General features: G+C 45.3%; 1 protein-coding gene across 1 annotated transcript in view; it reads right to left on the bottom strand.

Annotated features, from left to right (window-relative positions):
• The window catches only part of BOC (BOC cell adhesion associated, oncogene regulated), a 64,601-nt gene that overhangs the window by 20,537 nt on the left and 27,320 nt on the right, over window positions 1-16,744 (bottom strand). Inside the window, exons 2-3 of the mRNA XM_025051212.1 lie at window positions 14,604-14,782; window positions 13,655-13,933 (exon numbers count right to left, since the gene is read on the bottom strand). Coding sequence (XP_024906980.1) covers window positions 13,655-13,933; window positions 14,604-14,688 — 364 coding nt within the window. The 5' untranslated portion in view covers window positions 14,689-14,782. The remainder of the gene's footprint in view (window positions 1-13,654; window positions 13,934-14,603; window positions 14,783-16,744) is intronic.

Raw genomic sequence — 16,744 nt, 5'->3', positions numbered from 1 at the left:
TCAGCCAAATCATTACATGCATTTTCTCTCAGAAGGAAGATATGGACTGTGGGAAAGGGTGGATTGCCTGTGCTCAACATGTAGCTTAATATTGCTAACTGCTTTCAGAAGCAATTCACTTAAACAGCGCAAAGGCTTTAATCCCCTCAGCATAGTGCACACTGTACCTGCCAAGTCAGGAGGCTCAGCGCAAAGCTCAAGGGCATCTGGAAAATTCCTCCATCACTGAGAAGCACTCTTTTCGATGGTCCAATGAATCTAAAAGTACACTACCATGAGGGTTTTGTTTTTTTTTCCATCCTCCCCCTTTTCTTTGCCTCATTCCAAGGAAATTTGCCTCGAGCAAGAATACATTTAAACCTAACAGAACATTTTGCAAGAGAGATATGAGCAACCAGAAGGACTTTGGCATCAGAATGCCATCTCTATCTTAACGGCCCTGGGCTCCTGCCCTGTGGTAACTGACAGCTTATCCAGGCAGGGAGCATGCACTCCTCCAGGCACCCACCTTACCCACCCATTACTAGAAACATCGTGCCCCCATAAGCCCTTCACGGCTCCTTCTGCACTGACAACTGTTGGGCTAGACACAGAAGGCTGTGCAGTAGAGGCGGTGCAAAGCTGGGCACCGGTCAGCCATGTGGCCAGACAGTCCCTCTCCTCTGTTGTGATGCCAACATGTGCACAACAGCCCATGCAGGCAGGACCAAGGACACCCCAGCTGGGCACCCGGCTCCCCATAAGGGCCGACTGGCAGGCGAGCCTTCCTGGCTTCAAAACAAATAATTAGCAGTTTGGTCCTTGGCCCTGTCCCCTCCTTGTGTCGCCTAAGCTTAAGCCTTAGCTTTTGCTTCACTAGACAAATACTCCCAATTTGGCTGCTAGAGCAAAAGTTGAGTTTCACTAAGGGATCAAAGGCAGAGTAATGAAGTGATTTGAAAATCAGAGTACCTCCTTTTCTACTGTTTTTAGGCAGGAAGGAGGCCAGGGAGGGGTGGAAACTTCATGATCAATAACAGCCCCATCCGCCATCAGGAGAGGCAGATGCAGAGAGATTCAGTTGGCTGCATGTGAAGGAAACCAGCCTGTTCCCAGGCCTCTTTGTCTGCAAAGGCGGTTTCCTGGCCAGTTCCTGGGCTGCTCAGGGAGCCTCAGTGGGAATCAGGGGCGGGCCTTTCAGTGACAAATGGGGTTAGCAGGCCTCGATGTAGAATGATGGATCAAGTTTCATGGGGAAATGGTTTGACAGGACACCTGCCCTGGCCTGTTGGCTGGTGTGTTTGAGAAATCCATTAGCAGAATGTTTTTGCAGCTTTAATCCTCTTACCTTCTCTCAGACCCCTCTTATACCCTCTCTTTGTGTATTCTTCCAGTTATTTTATTAACTTGTCTCTACTAATCAAATCCCAATAGGATCGCTCTTGATTCTCAGCTGTTGGTGGGTCAAAAGCCCTGCTCACTGGCACCATCTTGGAGTTTACTGACATTCCTTCTCAAAGTACTTTGTACTTCCTAAGAAAGCTCATAATAGTTCAGGCTCAAAACAGAACCCGGCTCAATTTCTTAAGGGAACACATATCTTTTGATATATCATTTCCATAGGACCTTGGATACATAGTATACAGGGATTTGTTCAGACGCAAATCATGTGATGTATTCTATGTTTCTTCTTCACATTTATAAGATCCATCAGGCACCTACCTTCTTGGCCAGGTGGGGAAAAAGGCAAGTAAAAGACATTTAGAAGCATGTGAGTGTTGCTGCCATCACCAAGATCACATGCAACACTACAAATTGGTAAGTTTTATCTTGAGCCCCTTTTGAATTTCTTACCACCTTCTAGCCTCAAAACTTTCTTTATTTAATAAAAGGCTCAGTAGAACTATGAACTAAATTACAAACTTTGGTGTATGTTTATGCATTCTCTTAACGTAAGATTGTGAAATCTTAATTATAGGCCCATTCCCCCGATTTTCATAGAATTTACACATCCAGTTACAGGGTGCATTGTACTTTAGCAGAATGCCCCCAGTGTAATCTATAAATTTAATCACATTCAAGGCGATTTCTCATTCCAACCTCTTCTCTTGAGTCCTCACTTAGGCTGTAAATCAAAGTTTAATTGTGTTTAAGTAAGACAGCACGTTTGGCTGGAGGCTGCATTGAGTTACCACATCCCCATCTCCATGAGCTCAGCTGAATGCTTAAAAAAAACTGGCTTTCTACCCATCCAGGCATTTCTCACATATAGACCGTCCTGTCCTCCCCTCCTGTCTGTTCTCAGGAATCACAAGACAAGTCTGCACTCATCTGCTGAGGTCTGGATGGGATCTACCAAATTGTGGGGACACAGTAGTGGGCTCCCTTGGCAATGCTGCCGGGATGGCTCAGTAGCCTCACTGCCATCAGCAAGTTTCTGGGCTGACTGATAATTCTACTCACTACCTCTCATGGCATCCAGGTCTCAACTTGTCCTTCTGGTGGCTTGCTGCATCTATGGCTAATGTTACAAAGGACAGAAAGACTTTGCTCTAATGGAGCACTCCTCAGTGGCATGTTGATCCCGTAGCCCTTCCCTGCCTCTTAGTTCCTTTTTGAAAGATGGCAGAGGTACAAGGGGAGCAAAGTTCCTAAGAACCTTTTCTGGCAGAGCCTGTGGCTCACTACAGATGGACTTGGAGGTGGAGCCAGAGAAGGTGAAGTGTCCTTGGCACTGCCGACCTATGTGGCCTCTTGCAGTGCAGAGGTTCTCCTTTGCCCCACACTGCTTCACCAATGGGCAGAGAATCACCACACTGCTCTCCACCACAAAATCACCTGAGGAACCATGGCTTGGCATGACCTCGAGATTAGTCCTCTGAAATAAAGTGCTCTGCAAGCAAATCAATTACAGAAGTGGAATGAAGGCTGGAACTTTATGGTGCTTTCATTAGGTCAGAACCCCTGGTGCCTGGTGAGTGGATGGGGTTTGCTGTGGGATGTGCAAGCATCTCAGAAACCGCTCAGTCTGGGTAGTGAGTAAGCCTTTTGCCAGACTGTAGCCCTGGCACACAGATCACTGAAACCAAACCCAACTGTAGCCCACAAAACTGGGCAAAATCAAGATATTCTGTAGTCAGCGTTCAGCACTATACCATCCCTCCAGGTAGCACTGATTCATTCATTAGCTGAAGAATACTCTATTATGCCAGGCATTGCAGAAGATACCAAGAAGACAAAGACATTGATCCTAATCACCAGGTGCTTTAGACTAATAGACAAGACAGATAAAAACAGCACATAACAATTCAGAAGAGTCCTCAAACATAGTCCCTACCATCTCCACCAGCATTCCACCCTACGTCAGGTCACTTCGATCTCCAGAGAAATGTAGAAAGGGAGTTGGCAGAGTGAGTACTGCTCCTTCCTTCGCAGGCAGGGAGAGTGGGTAAATATGTTTGCTCTCTTTGGGATTTTTTTCTGCCTGTTCAATTGCACAAGTAATTTTGGCTCCAAAACTCTCTCCTGACAGCCATGGAAACATGACATAAAATTTCTCAAACATACTTTCTGATGAAAACAAGGCACACTCTCTTTTATTTCAATAATAATAATAAAAAAGTTTCCATGGGGAAAAAAACTTTTGCAGATGCCAAACACATTACTTGTTAAATCTTGTGTTTCTTTCTTTTCCTTTGAGTTAAGGTAGGATTTGTACCAAAATTTGCAAAGCGGTAGAAAGCTGAGGATGAGAAGAGATTAAATAGCCAGGGAGATGAGGGCAAAAGATCAAAGTCATGACAAGAGGTGGGCAGGAGAGGAGACAGGGCATGAAGAGAGGAGTGTAAGAGGGAAAAGGAGGAAAAATAAAAATAACCTAGTTTGCAATGTCAGTAAATCGCTATAAAGTGGCCTTGTGCTTCAGGAATTTCTTGGCTTGAACCAATTAAGATATTAAAAAAAAAAAGACATAAGAAGAAAATGAGAAATGTGATTAATCCTTGAAGACCAATCAAGGATGGGAGCCATGTCTCCACTGAGTCTGGCAGCCAGATGACCAGAGAAGATGTCTGTAGACCATCTCATTTATCTGACTTCAGTACTGCTATGAGGTAGGGCTGATTAGCAGAACTGAGGAGTTGCTTTTGGACCAGATGAAGGAATGAAATGGTTTGAAAAAATACACTGAAGAAAGAAAGAAGGAAAAAAAAGATTTACTTGCCAGCAACCCACATCACACATATTTTTCTGATCAACCCAATATAAACTATAAACTTTAGCAATGGGAAAATTAATGTGAATCCTGGTGGTCTGGACTCATCAGAGCCAGAGCTGGATCCTGGCACAATCTCTGGCAGCCAGGCAGCTTGTACAGGAAGAGAGAGAGGAGAGAAAAGGGAGGCCAAGGCGCTCAGAGGAAGAATGGAGATGAGTACTTCAGCACACCCTTAAAAACTGAATTGGGAGAGGCAGGGCACCATCCCAAGGCCAGTGGGCCCACAGGGATTCCCACTTTTCTGCTCACACAAGTGGGAACTATGTATTCTTAAAGCAGTGGTGGTTACCGATGCCATCCACCCACCGTCTCTGACAGTGTCCCCCCTGAGGTGTCTGTTAGGACATGGAGCCACATTTACTGGCATCTCCTTCCAAAAGTTCCAAAGGTTCCAAAGCTTTCTCTGAACATCTCAGTTTCTTTTAAGGAGCCTTTTATGCTTCTCACATCCATCAGTTTTTCTAAACCCTTCCTGAATCTCTTTGTATCTTTAACCTGTTTATGTCCCGAGCTCTTTCTTCGTCCTTTCTTATTTACTTCATTAAAACTTTTAAAGTATCAGGCTTGGTGAAGAAAACTTTGTTCACCTTCTGCATGCCCTTTTTGATCTTTCAGGCTTCACACACATTTTATCTGGAGTCTTCCTCTTTTTAGACATTCATTGAAGGCCTGTTGTGTGCCAGGCCCTGCACAGAGCAGTGTAGTCACAGCGATGAATGGCAACATTCTTGCCCTCCAGGCAATGAAGCCACGGCAGGAGAGGGCTATCGAGGGCTATCGTAACAAACCCAGGATGGCATGGAAGCTGAAGACCAGACCCTACTCCAGACACTTGGGAAGTTGAGGGGGTTGAGAAAAGATTCCTAGAGGAGAAGATACCTGAGTCTTGAAAACTGAGAAGAAAGTCATTAACCCAAGGGAGTTGGGAACTTTCTGGGGAAGGTTATAAAAAGATGCTACAGGCAGATGAAGGACCATTCCAAAAACAAGGGGAGATTGTTCAATGAACTGAGAAAACAGCAAAGTTTGCTGGGTCTAGAGTGGGAGGTGGGGCTCAGAGATGGGCTTAAGTTTATCATGCTATGACTTGAGTCTTATTCTGTGATTCTTGGAGTCTTCAAATGTTTTTGAGTAGAAGAGAAGCATAGTCACTCAAAATTAAACACTATTTTCCCAATAGGAAAAAAGTGCTGTTTTTTTCCTCTGCAAGTTTTTTCTTTTGCTTACATTTTTTTCCTCACTATTAAGAGACAGTCTTTTATCATAAATGTGAACATCTGAACAGGAAAGAGTCACTGTTCTATAGTTTTGGGGGTTATTACCAGATGTCAAAAATGGTTGAAAGTCTAAAAACAAAGTTAAAGTAGAAATCTCTAAACTTCTCCACACACAGAAAAAAGGGGGGGGGCGTGGTTTAAGAGACTCATTTGCTCTTCTCTTTTTTCATTTTAAAGGAATCATCTTACATCATGTTCTTTAAAGGATTCCAGTGATTTCAAGCAAACTAATTATGGTAGTCCCCCCTTATCCATGGGGGACACGTTCCAATAACCTAGCCCCAAGTGGATGCCTGAAATGGCAGATAGTACAAAACTATATCTATATGATGTTTTTTCCTATACAGTCATGTACCGCGTAATGACGTTTCAGTCAACGATGGATTGCATATGTGATGAGGTCCCACAAGATTATAATGGAGCTGAAAAATTCCTGTCTCCTAGCAACACTGTAGCTGTCATGTCACAGCACAACAGAGTCTGTGTTTGTGGTGATGCTGGTGTACACAAACCTGTGCTGCCAGGTGTATAGACATATAGCACATACAATTATGTACAGTACATAATACTTGATAATGATAATAGATGACTATTACTGGTTTATGTATTTACCATACTTTTCATTATGTTACAGTATACTCTTTTCTATTAATTAAAAAGTTTCCTATAAACAGTATGCTGTATTACGCCAGCAGCAACTTCATACGTGTCTTGATTGCATTATTTTCTCTTGTGCTTGACTTAATCTCATGTCATTTTGTACAGTAACATGCGGTACAGGCTTGTAGCCTAGGAGCAATAGGCTATACCACATAGCCTAGGTGTGTAGTAGGCTACATCATTTAGATTTGTATAAGTGCACTCTGATGTTCGAACAACAATGAAACCACCTAACAACACATTTCTCAGACCGCAGCCCTGTCGCTAAGTGGCGCGTGCCTGAACATACATATTTATGAAAGCTGAATTTATACATGAGGCACAATAAGAGATTAACAGTAATAACTAACAATAAAATAGAATGATTATAACAATATGCTGTAATAAAGGCCAAATGAATGTGGCATTATTAGGTAACATAAAGGTTACTTGAGCACAAGCGCTGCAATACCGCGACAGTCGATCTGACAACTGAGATGGCTACTAAGTGGCTAACAGTGTAGATACGCTGGACAAATGGATGATTCATGTTGAGGGCGGGGCAGAGTGGGATGGCATGCGATTTCATCACACTACTCAGAACAGTGTGCAACTTAAAACTTACAAACTGTTTACTTCTAGAATTTTTCCATTTAATATTTTTGGACTGCAATTGACTGTGGGTAACTAAATCCATGGAAAGCAAAATCTCTGATAAGGGGGCACTGCTATAATCCTTCTCTCATCTTCTCGTGCAGAAGGCTTCTCGAAGTGCTCTGGTGTACTGAATCTATAATTGTTTAACATACTAGGTGGTCCTCCCCTTACCTTAGAAAATGGACCTAGGATTTTATTTAACATATGGTTCTGTGCGCAAAGAATATATTAAGGAGAAAAAAGAGTGGGGTGCATTAAGAGTTCTAAGCGTGTACTTGGTAGAAGATGCACCATGGACCTGAGGTCATTCTTTGGTAAATACTGACCATTACTATATAGAGAATTGGAACCCTGGCTGTTTAGGGCAGACACCTGCTGCTCAGATACCCTGAGCAGAGTTTACACCATGCATTTGTCTGGGCCCTCGCTCTAGGTATGATGAGATTAGCATTGCCAGTGTCATCTGAAAATTTCACAAGAATATGGGGGGAAATTCTTGTGAGGTGTTAATTTCTGCTTGTATCCAGTGGAAAACAGAAAGGGTTAATGTGACTTTGGCCTAAAGCTATAAGGTATTCCTTAGTCATTTCCTATTTAGATTTTAAGTTGTTTAGCACCTTTTGGGTTTGAGCTCTCAATAATTTTCTTGTCCAACTGGCAAAGTAAAACATACAAAACTTATGATACAAAGCAGCTAAATTTTAAGCTAAAGCTAGTTTTTTTCAACTACCCTCATATGGAACTGTCTGTCTCTCCCGGCAAAGTAGACTCCCACTCCGCCTGGCACCTCCAGCCCCAGTTTTCAGCTGCAGACTCCCTTCCCCTTCTGGAGCAGCTCAGGAAGCCACCTGTGTTTTCCTTCTTCCCCCAACACTTCTTCCCACCATCGCAAAGCAAAAGGCTTGCACAGGATTCCCTGAGATATCCAAGCTGACAACAAATGTTTTTCCAATTTAGAATAAATGGTTCCTTCCTGTTTTGTCAAGGAGTCACTGGCTGACTGAACTAGACTGAGGGAGAGAGTTGGTGTTGGAAAAAACACTCTAAGGTGTCCTTTCTTAATCATAAAATGTAATTCCCAAAGGGCAGAGATGAGAAACAGTGAGGAACAAGGCGGGGGAAGTGAGAAACAGGATGAGTAGCAAGAGAGACATAATCACCTGGTGGCTAGATTCAGGATTTGACTGAACTCACCAAAGAAATACCTCATTAAAAATTAAACTCACTGTAGTAGTATCTGCACCATCTCAGAAACTACACTACACTTAGGTCTAAGTATACAATGCTGAGAGCCGAATTTAGTTGTTGAAGGTCTGAGGAAGGTATGTGAGGATTCAAAATATTAGAGATAAAGGTTATCCCCCACACATTCTTCAAGGCTCAACTCTGAGTCTTCCTCAGTCCCCCAAACTGAATCACTGTTCGTCTGAACTCACTGTTAGCTTTAACTCTCACTAAAATCTGTTTTCATCTCTGTGAAGCAACTCATGGTCCTGGCTTGCTTCATGGCTAACGTGTTACTTCGGTCCATCTTCTCCATTGGACTATGAGACTTTCAATAGCAGGGACTAGGTCTCTCTGTGCTGCTGGGAATTCTAAACACTTCCCAATTCTCAGGACACCAATCTCTAAAACATCCAAATATTGAACTCGGTGGAGAATGGATGGTTTGCTGTTTCCTAAGTGGGATACATGACTCTCCAGCTTGCTTGGCTTCCCTAAGGACTGTGGACTTACCAGCCTCCACAATCACGGGAGCCAATTCTTTAAAGTCGATCGATCTCTCCCTCCATCTCTCCCTTCCCCCTCATCTTTTCTCCTTTTTCTTTCTCTTCCTCTCCGTATGTATATATGTAAGAGTGTGTGTGTGTGTGTGTTAGTGTGTGTGTGTTTGTTTTGCTTTTCTGGAAAACCTTTACTAAAACAGGGATAGAAGAAGCTAGAAATAGTTTAAGAAAGAGATGCCTACAGTGGTCCTTAATGGCCTGTTGTAGTTCAGGGTCAGAGCCTAGAAGACCTTAAGGAAGTGTCTGATGGGAATCAGAGTTAGGGGGAGCTGAGCAAAAAGAAACATGGCTTCTGTTTGTGGAGTTCATTGTGGTAAGAACCAGGGTCATCCCGGCCTGCCAGTGCAAACCAATGACTGGCTGGAAGAATGAGCAGCAGGGAACCAACAGAGGCATAAATGGATAGCTCTGTGCATTACAGTGATGACAATACAGTGATGCTTTGGGCTGCTCTGAAAGGCAGCTGGGAGACTCTGAGTTAGAGAATAGGTGTATACAGGAGCTAATAAATTCACAAGAAATGGGTTAGTTTTCTCTTCCTAACAGCCATTCTTCTCTCTTGGCTCTGGCTATGATTGGAAACTTTACCTTCCTAGGGGCTGCTCCCAGAATGGAGTTGGGCTGGACAGAGGACCTAGAGACTCCCACAAGAAAATGTTCTACAAGTGTTTATTGACCAAATGGGTGAATAAATAAAGCCTGGAATTGATAAATGGCTTCGAAATATTACTATCATATATTTTCTCATTTGATCCTCAAAAAGCCCATGAAACTGATAATGTAATTATTATTGTGCTCATTTCACAGTTATTTCACAGAGATATTAAGCGACTTGCCCAAACTCACGTTAACTCTTAAAGTAGCAGAGTTAAAACAAACTTTGGGTCTTTGTTCCAGTTTTTCACTTTTTTCCATTACACTAACTTGTCTCTTCACGTAATTCATGGGTTAAATTTAGGTAGCGAAGGGCCCCTGTCCCCTTCTGACCTTTTCTCAAAGTCAGAGTCAGGGAGGCAGCTGCCAAAGCGAAACTCCTTCCTATCCTGTCGGCTGCCTTGCTTTCTGATCCCCGATGCCAGAGAGGATAATTTAGGAGCATGTGCCTGCTCTTAGTGCTTAAATGCCTTACGTAAGGGTTAAAGCTCCGCTCTCAAACCAGCATCAGTTTAAAACATCACATCAGCTAAAATTCCCAGATATAAAATTATTACTCAGTTACCACCTATTTTACTTCCAATCTTGGCTGGGACCTAGGGATGATAGGATAATTGGGAGAATTAAGGAATAAAAAAATAGAAAATAGTTAATGAGAATTATGTACGAATAATTATTTGGATGGTAGATTATTAGAGGTAAGGGATAGAAAACAGCTTTCACGTTGTATGCCTGCTCTGGTGAACTGGTTGTGATTACTTCCTATGCCATGTGAGAACAATTCTAAGACTGACTCGGGGTCTAAGGAGAAGGAATATGGTGTCCATTGGCAAGATCTGCTGTTGGTTCAGGTGCACAGAGTGGGAACATTTGAGCCATGTCAAGTGGTTGCCTCTTGGTTTAAAGCTTGTGAAAAGAAAGGTAGAAGAATAAAGGAGAATAAAGTCAAAAGCATTTTAAAAAGCAAGAATTACACAAGGTGGTCTGAAGTGAGGCATCAGCAGCAAGAGAGATTGACCACAAATAAAGTTTAGGCTCAACTGGAAAAAATTCTCCACAGGGGAGAATGGGATGGGCACCTCCACAGAGCATGACAGCCGTAACCCACATGGCCAGGACAACCTGGAGTAGAGGGTAGGGGTGTACAAATGAGACTCTTCAGGTGGTTCCATTTTACCTGAAGATCAGAAGCTGATGTCACCAGGTAGGGGTGAAGTCCAAGTGCAACCCTCACCCCCTAGCATCAGAGTAAAAGAGGTCTGAACCAGGAAAGTTCCGCTAGAGGCCTCCTCCACACCCCAAATCCTCAAGCCAGGTCCTAGCCCCCATCATCGAAAGCTCCTGGCGTTCTCCAGTTCACGAAGATGCAGGAGGCAGAGTCTTGCCAGGTAGGCCACACAGCAACTGCTTTGTCTGAGGATGAACGTCTGAACGCATGCAGAAGAGGCCAGAGGAAAAGGAAGTCTCAAGTGCTGAGTGTGGGTGTGTGTGCGTGCACACCAGCACGCTGTGCCCAGCCATGCCTCTAAATGCAGACCGTGCCTTTAGTAATGCCTTCTACCACTCGGCCTCCCTCACACACCAGCCAACCAGCAAAACACAGCCCCCATTCTGCTCAGGAATGTGCTTTCGGAAACTTAATCTAACTGCTGAGTCTGGGCCAAATCCCCCATGGCATTAACCCAAAGACAGCACCCCTTTTTCCAGTCTCTCCCGCCTTCCCTCTGCCTCCTCCAAGTTTGGGAGGCTGCAGTTCCACTCCACAAACTCCCCGGTCCCCATGACACAACCCCCTCCAAGCCTGTTCTCTCGATTTCCAGAACTTCTCCGGCCTAGTCAGGCCCAAACATTTCACTTCTGATTCATGTCTAAATGACACGCCAATAGTTCTTGGCTTTCAAACAAGACTCAGTTGGCTCCTGTACAAGCCCCTTCTTCTCTCACGGTGCCTTCTTGGTTTGCAACCAAACCTTTCTCTTTGTCCTCACTGCCAACTGCAGATCCCTTCAAGCACCAGAGAAAGAAGTGGCCAGGAATTTTTTAAAAATAAAGCTATAAATTGTTTCTCCTCATACAGATACACCTTGAATTAGGAGGTGGGATCCAAGATAAATCTTCTCCTCTCCAACTCTCCCTTCCTCCAAACAATAAAAGGTTCAGCCTGGCTTCTAATTAGACCAACTGAATGGTTATGGAGCTTTTTGAGCTTTCACAGACACGTGCTGACCATTTGCAGATGAACTCTCCTTCCTAGATAAGCAGCGATACCTTTTAAAGGCACAAATGTTGCTAAAAAGCACACCTTATTTGTAATAATGAACAACTGAAAGCAACTTAATTAACCAGCAATAGGAAAGGGTTCAGTACGTTACGGCAGAGACGCTCAGGGACGTTTTAGGGATGTTTTAGGGACTTTAGCAAGGATGAGCCTGCTCTGGTGGGGGTAGATTAACTAGGAAGGGGCAGGAGGAAACCTGCAGCATGATGGTTACACCATGTACGCATAAGAAAAACCAGCAGGTTGTTCACTTAACAACGTACTTTGTGGGCTCTACTGGATGCAGTTTATGCTCAGTAAAAAAGTAAATATGGTCATATGACCAATGGAAATGGCTTATCGTACCATGTCAAGGGGGAGAGAACGAGGGTAGAAACTACATTCAGTAGTATCATTACAACAGTAGAAATACGGGTACGGATAAAGCCTGGAAGGGTATACTCCAAAATGATAACGGCAAGTGTGTGATGCTAGCAGGCTTAGGAGAGACATTATTTTCTATATATTCTAAACTTTCTATAATGTAATTTAAATTGTAATTAAAAAATATAAGAGAACTATGATGGTAGGAAGTATAGCTCTGTCCTCAGCCCTTAGTATGAGCTGAGCCCTCCTCATCCAAGTCCCCTAGCATCCTCCTCCCACCCACGAGCACAGCTGGGGTGGGGCGGGGAAGGGCCAGCTGGCGGCCCAGGGCCTGTACCCCAGAGGCCCACCACTCAGATTCAATGGGAACTCCTTCTGCCACAAAGGAAAGTGCTTCTCGTGGGCGGGGGTGGGGCTCTAAGAGGCTTCCCAGCTCTGCCTGGCCCCCTAGGGAGATTCCTGGGGACCCATCCGCTTCCCCTTTCTTTATGAAAAGGGCAGGGCTGCTTCACTGTTTCCCACGAAAACAGGAATATTGTCAGTAGCCTCTATTCTGGTCTCTAATCTCCCATTGAGTGACGTCCATTTGGGAATCCAGAGGGCAGAGAAAGGTCTTTTCTCCCCTGCTTTTCTGCTTCCCCATCTTTCACCACTTTCCTCCCAGGACTCACGTCTCACACAGCCAGGGACCCCAGCTGACTGTGAAAGAGGAGCATTTCAGAAGTTTGCTGCCTTAGGCATGACCCATAACCTAAGGGCTGCCAACGTCCTAGAAATCATATCACCTAAAAGAGTGATGGTGGTGGTGACATGGAAACCCAAAGCAGGGCTCTCAGGGAGAAGGGGGTACTGCTAAGTCACAGGAGAACAAGCTCAGGAGATCTCCTCACAGTTTAAATCCAAACACTAGTAAAGTCTCAACAAGCTTCCTTATTCCCCACACTTCAGGCTCCAGTGAAGGGGAGATAAGTCTTAATATTTCCCAGCTACAGACTCAGTCCGTAAGAATGGGTCTTGGGGGTGCTCTCCAGCCTTCTGAAGTTTATTTAATCAGGCAGGTCTCATTTCTCATATGAAGAATGAGCATAAAATCAGATAATGTGTGTCGTGCCTGAGCACCACGGCAGACCCAAGTGGCAAGTGCACGAGTAGTATGGAGTCTTCTTCTGGCAGCCTCCTTGGGCCAAACTGTCACCTAATCTCTTCCTCTTTCTCCTCTCTTTAGCACTTAGTCACAGTTTCTTTTTCATTGTGTCTACTGTTTATATCCCAGGCATTTGGAATACGCTTGCCCCTCACAGAGAGGCAGGAGGCCCCGTGTGGGATGGGCAGACTCTGTTCAGACCACACATAGCCCCGTAAATGCTCTGACTGCAACCACGGTGAGGACAGAGAGTGCAGGATGGAGGGGACACCGAGCCACTGGCGCGACCACACCTAAAACCACAGAGTGACCGTGTAGAAAGGCGTGGCGCGGCCCAGCTGTGGGGCCCACAGAAACAGTCCCACCACAGCGAGTTCCCCTCTTTCCCACTCACCGCAGACACTCCACGAGGGCACATGGTCCCCCGCCACTGGGGACTGTCAGGCAGCTACCACGCTCTGGTTTAGAATTTCAATGGTGAAAACCTCTTTTATGGTAACACTAATGAGAAGGGGTATGAATGGTGAGGGGTAGGGGGAGAATAAAGACAGGAACAGAGACTGTACTGCGGCAGAGGGGCAAAAGAGCGGCACTCACTGGCTAGTGTCACAGTGGCTGGCACGCTGGCCACGGCCCCTGCGGGCATCCGGGCCACACACTGGTACCGTCCCACAGTGCGGTTGTTGAGGGCAGTGATGACGAGGGTCCCATGGGTGATGAGGACGCCCAAAGCATCATCTGAACCATTCAGCTCCTTCCCGTTCAGGCGCCAGGTGGTATTCATGCCCGGGGGCTCCACCACGCAGCCCAGGATCACCGTTCCTCCAAGCTTCTGGACCGTGGAAGAAGGCTGGACAGTGACCTGAGGGAGCTCATCTGGAGGAAGAACAAGGATGCGGCAATGAAGTGACACCCCCAAGAAACTAGCACGACTTTTTTTAGAAGCACAGCACTCAGCCTTTCAGAGCTGAGTAGCCCAGAGGTGATCTTTCCCTGAAGAACTCTGTCCTTAGGTCCATTCCCCGAGCTGCCCTTGTCCCCAGAGAGTATGCGGGAATGGCAGTGCGGTATAAAGGCAAGAGCTTAGGCTTAGGAGCTGGATACACCTGCGTCTGAATCCCAGTGCCACCGCTTCCGAGCCACGTGACTTTAGCCTTCTTGAGTCTCAACTTCTTATCTGTAAAATGGGGCTAATAATACTTGTCTCATAGAGTTGATATGAAGTTTATAAACGACGTGAACTTCCTGCCATAATCTCACCTAAGTTACCAGTAAAAGGCAGTTATTAGTATTCCTTCTCCTCCTCCTCTGATATATAATGGAAATGATTAAAGTACCCAAATAAAACCAATACAATGTTGTCGAGATCATTTCTCCTCCTGTATTATTGAGTGTGTCCCTAAAGGCCAATGGGAATGAAGTGTTCTTTGAAATCCCCAAAGAGAAAGGGCTTTTGAAAAGGTTATTGCAGATGCACATTGCTCCCATTAGGGGCACAGTGTTCTTCCAAGAAGGACAGGCTGAAAAAGGAAAGGACAGCACTCACTCAGGTTAGCAAAGCAGCCTGCTGTGGCTAAGAGGAGGTAGGTGAGTGTGACCTCAGGCCTCTTTCTTCTCTGAGTCATCATCATCCCACGCAGCAAGGTGTGTTACCAAGGGTCCGAAGCCAACGTCCCATATGCCACTAGAGTCACTCAAAGAGATTCTGTTATCCTCTGCAACACTCTATTGTGAGAAAGAGAGAGAGAGAACAGCTGTGGTGAGAAGGCCTGGGATGCCCCCGTGGTGGCCACAGAGCCTGGCTTTGTCCCTGCACCCCCTGCTTCCATCACACATTCTGGCAACACGCAAAGTGACCTGGCCATGCTGTTGGAAGACCAAAGAACACTCTCATGCCATTTCTCATCTAAAAGAAGCTTCTTCTAAGTTACCCACCCCCACTCCGAGCTAGAAGGTGATTTTACGATGGTAAGAATGCCAGATGGTAGAATGTTGGTGCCCGGTGCACCAACGAGCAGCAAGGACAGGGAAGCCTGGGTTACAGAGAGGCTGGGACCTGCAGCCACATCCAGGGCTCGGGCAGTAAAAACCTAGCACAGATGCTTGAAAGAATAAAGTTATCATTACCATTAGTTTGCAAGAGGCATATGGAATGCCATGACGCTGGTACAGACTGTTGTGGACAGTGCTGCCATCCTTACGATGCATGCTGAAGCCCTCGTTAGGAGATGTTACTAATTAATGAGTCCTAATTTCTCAGACTCATCAATACTCTCGGGCTTCAATTCTCCCCAACCCTATGCCTATGTCCCTGTGTACCCTCTTTTATTTTTAGACTTAATTTACCCTCCTCAGCTTGTCTGTAATCTCTAGTCCCACAAACACAGACAAAAGTCACACACCGGCTAAGCCCCTCACCTTCTCTCTGCCCAGGGTGCTGGAATTCCGGTGTTTTCCATCTCTACCAAATATGTCCTATTGACGATTGTCTGTGTTGCTTCTCCACCCCAGAATGACTTTCCTTAGGGGCTACAGACTGCACTGCACCTCTAGGCACCTGAGACACATCTCAGCGATCAGCCACCCTCTTACTAGAACTTTAACTCCTCCCCTCCCACAGTATTATTTATGACTCCCTTAAGCTACAGTTAAGATTCATCAAAATCCCAGAGAGGCAAGTATATCCTCTAACACACACTTCTGTCACAGCCTAAACCAAGACTTGCTTTTTACTGCTGTACTAGAGAACACTAGGTCAATAAGGCAGGTGTGTCAACATCCTTATTTGGCAAGGAGGCATCAGAATGAGCTTCGGATAACACTGAAGGCAACGTGCTGACGATACAGATAGTGGATGCATCATCTGGAATCACGCACAGGTGGCATTATTAACAGTAATTTCCAGGAGGGTGACATATATTCAAAATGTTAACTCTTCTGGACCAGTTTATTTAACCAGCAACTCTTTCAAATACTTACAGTCACCACTGAAACATCAGGGGAAGTAATTAAGCTACCCAACTGAGTGACGCATCATGCTCACCAGTCTCTGGAGTCCTGGCTACCTGCACAGTCTGTTTTAAGAGCCAGTCCTCAGGCCTTCAGACCCCATTGCTCCTGACAGGGGATGAAGGCCAGGCTTCCTTCTGGGCTCTTTGTGCTAGGAAGAGCTTGGGGTTTGCCCAAACCTTTCCCCTTCTCCAAGCTCCTCTGGACCTCTGTCTTTTCACCTGACTGTTAGGTGAATGCTGGACTGCCACATTTGCTCTGCCCACCAAGCACTCCTCCCAACCAGGTCGAGGACCAGCCCCACACTGGTGATCAAACATTTTCCAGGAGACAGTTCCTGCCCCTTGATTTTTTAGTCCCTCCCTTAACCTCATGTCTTCCACACCAGGGGACCTCCAAGACTCCTCTGCTGCTCTGGGAAAGAGCACGGGGACATTTTCTAAAAGAGAGTTGAAAGAAAATTTTCAAAGAAGCTTTTCAAAGGTTCTTTCCTGACAAGTTAAAATATTTTCCTCTTGGTGTAGAGAGCTTCTCCTCTTTTTCAGGTAATCCAGTAAATCAAGGGGTTATGTTATTAGCACAGTGAAATTAAGGAAAGCCGCAAAGGACGTGATGGTTGGGACAGCCACTGGGAGGATGAGTGGGGAGGGCAGGCCCGCTACACCACAAGTTCCTGCT

The sequence above is a fragment of the Pteropus alecto genome, unplaced genomic scaffold (assembly GCF_000325575.1).
Source record: "Pteropus alecto unplaced genomic scaffold, ASM32557v1 scaffold270, whole genome shotgun sequence".
Lineage (NCBI taxonomy): Eukaryota > Metazoa > Chordata > Mammalia > Chiroptera > Pteropodidae > Pteropus > Pteropus alecto.
Note: the sequence above shows the minus strand (reverse complement) of the source record. Positions and strands in the feature narration are given on the sequence as shown.